Raw genomic sequence first — 5,493 nt, 5'->3', positions numbered from 1 at the left:
TTTCAGTGTTTCAAAAAGGCTGTTCATTTCAGCATAATACATCTGGATTTAGAATTCAAAAATACTTTGGATAAACATTTTATAATGTCGAACATGACACACACTTTTGTAAAACATGAGACGTGCATTCAAAATTTTTGAAAATCATTTGATTTTATTTTTCCAAGTACTCATTGCAGCTTTAAGTAACAGTCCTATTGTAATTTACAGCATGGGATTTTGGATGTCACTATACTATATTTGATGGTTTGTCGTTTTATTATTTTTTGAATAATGATCATTAATGTAAATGGATAAATATGGGATTTTCTCACTTGATCAAATGACATACAAACACTGGTTCCAATGAAATACAAAGTTTATTATTAATTGTTCCCCAAAAACACATACAAATCTTTCGTTTTGACCAAAAGGCTGATAGTGGGGTGTTGGGTTAGTGGTCTTATTGGTGTAATTTTACACACTTTTCCCTTCCAAAGACTTTACAACATCCCGCCCACCAAGTTTCTCCACAAGACTTGATGCTTCTTTGTCTGCGTGATCATTAATTTGCCACTCAAATTTCAAACCTGTGGGGTGAAACAAAGAACCATACATGTTATTTTTAACTTTTCAGATTTCCTTTTTCTGTAAAACTGCTTTGGCACCATGTGTACAGTAAGAAACGCTTTAAAAATAAATTGAAATATTCATTATAACATTAAAAGGACAATAACCAACCTGGCATTTTAGACTTGAGAGCAGACTTTGAACTTGCATAGACCATTTTATTCCTCATGGGGGCATCCTCAGGGGCACTGTACAATAAAGAAAAAACAAAAGCAAGATGGTGAAAAATTGTGCTGTCCTTATGGCTGCTTCACATCAACTGCATTGTGATCCAACGTGTTGCTTTTATATATATAAAAAAAAAACATGCTAGTTGAACGTCTCTGACCGTTGCACCAGTTCTACATTTTATATATTTAAATACCAAGCCTTATTTTCATATAATTTTAGCAGTTTAATACAACTGAATACTTGTTAAAAGCAAAAAAACACACTCTATCATTCTGTGTAAACAGCAACAATGAGCTGATGGTATATTTCTGCTGGGTGCTCTCAAGTTCCCACCAAAACTCACTTTCAGATGTCAACAATAAGAGACATTCTTGATTGATAAAATTACAGCTAAAATATGTGCACATATTGTAGCTTATTGAATTGGTATGATTTACTAATCTTACTAATATCAGTAATATACTTAGCACAAGCGTACAGAACACAAGCCTGCAAAAGTAGATTAATCAGAGAGTTACAAGGGGCGCTTACGAAAAGATGAAGACCAGGTCCTCCTTCACACTCTCCTTGTTCATATAGGTGCAGTCGTACAGGGCGTAGCGGCACTCTTTGCTAGGAAGCTTATTGATGACCGTCTTAAAGACGTCCCCCGTGTTCTCCACATCTTTGACTCTCAGGCAGTTTTCGTGGTCCACTATGATTTTCTTTTGGTCTTCACTCAAACGCATGATTACTAATTTAAATCTTTCTTTCTCGTTGGCACCTTGGAAGCGCACCTTGATTGCTTCATAGTGGCTTACCACCTCATCACTGATGGCTACACCTGAGGCCTGGGTAAAATAAGGCAAAGAATAATGAGAAAACGTGGAAATGATAACTATACAACTGAACTATTAAGTAATATGGCATTTACTTTCAGATGACTTTGAGGAAGACACAATTGAAACACATAGCAGATCATTGTATAAACCTCATAAAATTATCTATATTATGTTAGGTAGACACGTCTACAACTTAACAGTTTTAATCTTCATTCCATAGGTATTACCCATCTTAATATATGCTTTAGTTTAAGATATGAGATCTGAACCAGTTTGCGGCCTTCGCATTCCATTCCTTTACAAACAAGTTGAAACATGAAGCAGAGTTACACACCTCAAGATGCTGTGGGTTAAGTTAACTTAGGAATGTATCTGAATAATATTTAGGTAACACTTTCCATTAAAGTGTCTATGTCTATAATTTTATATACAACAATAGTATGAGTTTTGCACCTTACTAGACACAGTCAGACTTTCAGCTCACCCATGAACTACTAGTTTAAAAATATATTCAACTTTCTTTAACTACCATTAATACAGAAAGGTCAACTAATTTAAAGTCTATTTAAAGTTAGAAAGTCATGATATCTTAATATCCGTACACTACATCTTATCCACAGGCCCTGTGGAGTAGCTTGGTGGACACCCAAGGGACCACAGACAGACCCCTTGTTGAAAACTAGTAATAGCAATGATATGTAATTCTAATCTGCTCAAATCACAAAATAATAAGACATTAACTAGGTCTTACAAATAATTCATAAGCATAACTCAGACTTTATGACATGAACACCTTGATGTAAGGTGTGGCCCAATAATTTCTGTCCTCTCCAAATTATTCTCTATATAATCATTACAATCAATAAATAAATAAGAAAAATCAGCCTATAGCCAGTTTCACCAACATGCCAAAACTTATTATTATTATTATAGTTCTTAACTAAAAATACATTTAATACAGTATCAGTTTTCCTTCAGATTAGGTTTTTCAGTAAATAAATAAATATTCCACGTAGTTTGGTTAATCAATGTGAGACCATGAAAAATCACAAGCAGGAATTAGCAGAATGCAGTTTCAATAGTTATAGATTGAGTTAAGCAGGCTATCACACGTAGCTTACGATTTTGAAAATTTGCAATTCAAATAACGGCATTGCATTAACGAGAATCATTATTTTACCAAATGATTTAACGGCATGCAAAACGCACACTGAAAGTAAACTGTCCCATTGTGAGGACTTACCATTCCTGCCGCTTGTTCTGAAACGGAAGAGAAGAAGTGCGTAGTTGTCTAAACATTAAGGAAGCGACTCGGATATGAACACGCCCTCTTCAGAGTACTGTAACAGCAACAGATCAGTCCTGAATGACCTGCTGAGTCTGACTTTCCACCTGTTGTCCGCAAACGCAAACACCTTTAATTACAAACTGATTGTGTTGTGATATATCCTGTTGACGTCCTGTTATTTATATTGTGTACGTGTGATAACAAAGTCAGATAAAAGTGATCTATTCTGTTTATGACACATGATAGATTTCAGGTGAGTCAGACGCAGTTTGGAGGTGGAGACTAAACAAAACGCCCTTATAAGGAAGACAGAATATTTCAGAAAGCCTGACAAAACAACTATTTGGCAAAAGGGGCACACATATTATTTTGCATTAATGGGAGGATCCAGGTGTAAAAATGCACACTTGACTTAGGATAATCACAATGATTGTTTGAAAGTTGTGATGAAAGTTTTAAAAAAATGAAAGTTTATTTCTGCTTAGTTACTCGGGGGCAGTGAAGTGTTTTATTGTTGTTGTTGTTTTTACCATATATGGGCCATTCCAGAATTGTCAAGATTTTATTGAACTATTTATACATCAAAACTAATAAAACACTTTAAATTTACAGTATTTGCTGATCTTAAAACTGTACGATTTAAAATGTTTATTCAGAAAATGTATTTTCTAGAAAAAAAGAAATAGAAAACTGTTATAGACAAATTAGGCCACAAATGTAATTTTCTCTGAATATTGCTTTAAAAATAAATGAACTGCTTTGAAATGGCATGTGGTAAGAATGTTGACACAAGAATGTCTATGACACAACTATGACACAAGAGTTGACATTGAGTTATGTATAACATTGGGAGTGTAACACCCATAGTCAAAAGACCAAAAACAACATTTGAAACCATTTTTGAATGTATACAACTGTCTACAGAAAAAAGAGACTTGGTTTGATGTGATAAATGATCGTTAAAGCTGCAGTCCATAGCTTTTTTTTTTTTTTGGCCCTTTCTCACTGCACTTGATATAATTAAACTTTCAAAAGACAATCACCAGTGACAACAGATTTACCCGCTGTAAATTGCAAAAGACTTAGTTCGGACTTCGGAGCGGCTACAGAAAAAAGAGTCTGCAACCGGCCCATGCAAAAACAAGGATATACGTATATACGAATGATCATATTACATGTAGCCACGTAAAGCTTGCTCACGTTGTTAACATTAACAATTTGAGAACAAAGTTTAATTTGCACGGTTTTGTGTGATATAACTTATAAGCGATTGTTAGATTTAATCAGTGCGATTTACTGCAATGTCAGAACCAGAACAAAAGTGGGTGTTTCTTACTAGTTCAGATGACATTTTCTGGTGAAAATTATTATGCTGGTTATACTCTGAGAAAAATCTGTGATTCTGAATGGCAGTATCCACACTGGCGGTGACTCACAGCAGCACACTCTACTCAAACATTGTGTTCATCCGCGCTGTGTCGTGTTGAAGTACAAGTCACAAGTACAAAAACGCAACAAAAAGGAAAAACGCCGGACTGCAGCTTTAAGATTTAATCAGTGCAATTTACCGCAATGTTTGTTTGCCTTTAGTTGGTCAGAACAAAACAAAAGTGGATGTTACTTACTTGTTCAGGTGACCTTTTATTCATTGAAAATTCTTATGTCATACTTCCAAAAAGTAGAATCTGAATGACAGTATCCACATCGTTGCGGTGACTGACAGCCGCACATTCTCCTCAAAACATTTATAAATCTGCACTGTGCCGTGCCGAGGCACAACCCACATAAAGTTGATAATTCCACAAATAACTGCAATTGCAGATTTCAAACAAAGATGGCAACAGAGAGGAAAAACTACGGACTGCAGCCTTAAACAATAAAAATAAATAAATTCTAATTTAAAGGTAGGGTATAGGGTATAACTAGCCCTTTTTGTTATTCTTGTAGAAACATCCTGATAGAAATCAGTCACTGAAGAGGTCTATTTACTGTATTAAACAATAATTTTTTTTACAGTTATTGTGAAGGTTTCAGGACAAAAAACTGTTCGCACAATCATTGCATTCGGTCATGTCCTGCCTGTCAGCGTATGTATTTCCATACCTCCACGCACCTGCTCGCACAGGTATCACACGCCATGAGCACGTTCCATAAGTTCCATGTAGACAGTCACCGAGCACCACAAAAAACAGCAGCCACCTATTTTTCGTTTCTGAAAACATTGCTAACTCATGAATCCTTAACAAACAAAAGTTATATTTTTCAAATGGGCCAAATAAAAATAACATGGCAGTTTGCAAAAGTATTTTTGCATGTTCTTTACAGACATGAGGGTCCCTACATGCAAAATGAAGCATTGAGAACTTTGTAAGTGTACAGACAGTTTAATAAGAAGATAGTTTATGAAGACAGTTCACTTCGTGTATACAGGCAGGAGCCATCTTTAGAAACCATCTTTGGTCTCGATAAGTCGAACCACGAACGGCGTGCCAAGTGAGCTGAACTGTATGAAGTTCAGCAAACTTCTGAACTGTATGAACAGCGTTCGTGGTTCGACTTGTCGAGACAGTTTTCCAAAGATGGCTCCTGTCTGTCTGTATACAT

The 5,493-nt window shown here is 35.5% G+C and overlaps 1 protein-coding gene across 1 annotated transcript; it reads right to left on the bottom strand.

The window, feature by feature from the left end:
* Positions 1-340: 340 nt before the first annotated feature.
* On the bottom strand, positions 341-3,031 carry cfl1l (cofilin 1 (non-muscle), like). The gene is made up of 4 exons (XM_039653225.2): positions 2,845-3,031; positions 1,312-1,610; positions 721-797; positions 341-569 (listed from the first exon to the last, which is right to left on the bottom strand). Exons 1-4 carry the CDS (start codon positions 2,845-2,847, stop codon positions 457-459), a joined length of 492 nt encoding a protein of 163 aa, XP_039509159.2. The 5' UTR covers positions 2,848-3,031; the 3' UTR covers positions 341-456.
* Positions 3,032-5,493: the final 2,462 nt, after the last annotated feature.

This window comes from Pimephales promelas, chromosome 11 (genome assembly GCF_988280905.1).
Source record: "Pimephales promelas chromosome 11, fPimPro1.hap1.1, whole genome shotgun sequence".
Lineage (NCBI taxonomy): Eukaryota > Metazoa > Chordata > Actinopteri > Cypriniformes > Leuciscidae > Pimephales > Pimephales promelas.
Note: the sequence above shows the minus strand (reverse complement) of the source record. Positions and strands in the feature narration are given on the sequence as shown.

Excerpts from the sequence above, each read along its gene's own strand:
- cfl1l (XM_039653225.2), bottom strand. Across the intron at positions 798-1,311 it reads GACCTGGTCTTCATCTTTTC|TGCCCCTGAGGATGCCCCCA; the intron begins GTAAGCGCCCCT and ends TTTATTGTACAG. Across the intron at positions 570-720 it reads TCTCAAGTCTAAAATGCCAG|GTTTGAAATTTGAGTGGCAA; the intron begins GTTGGTTATTGT and ends TTCACCCCACAG.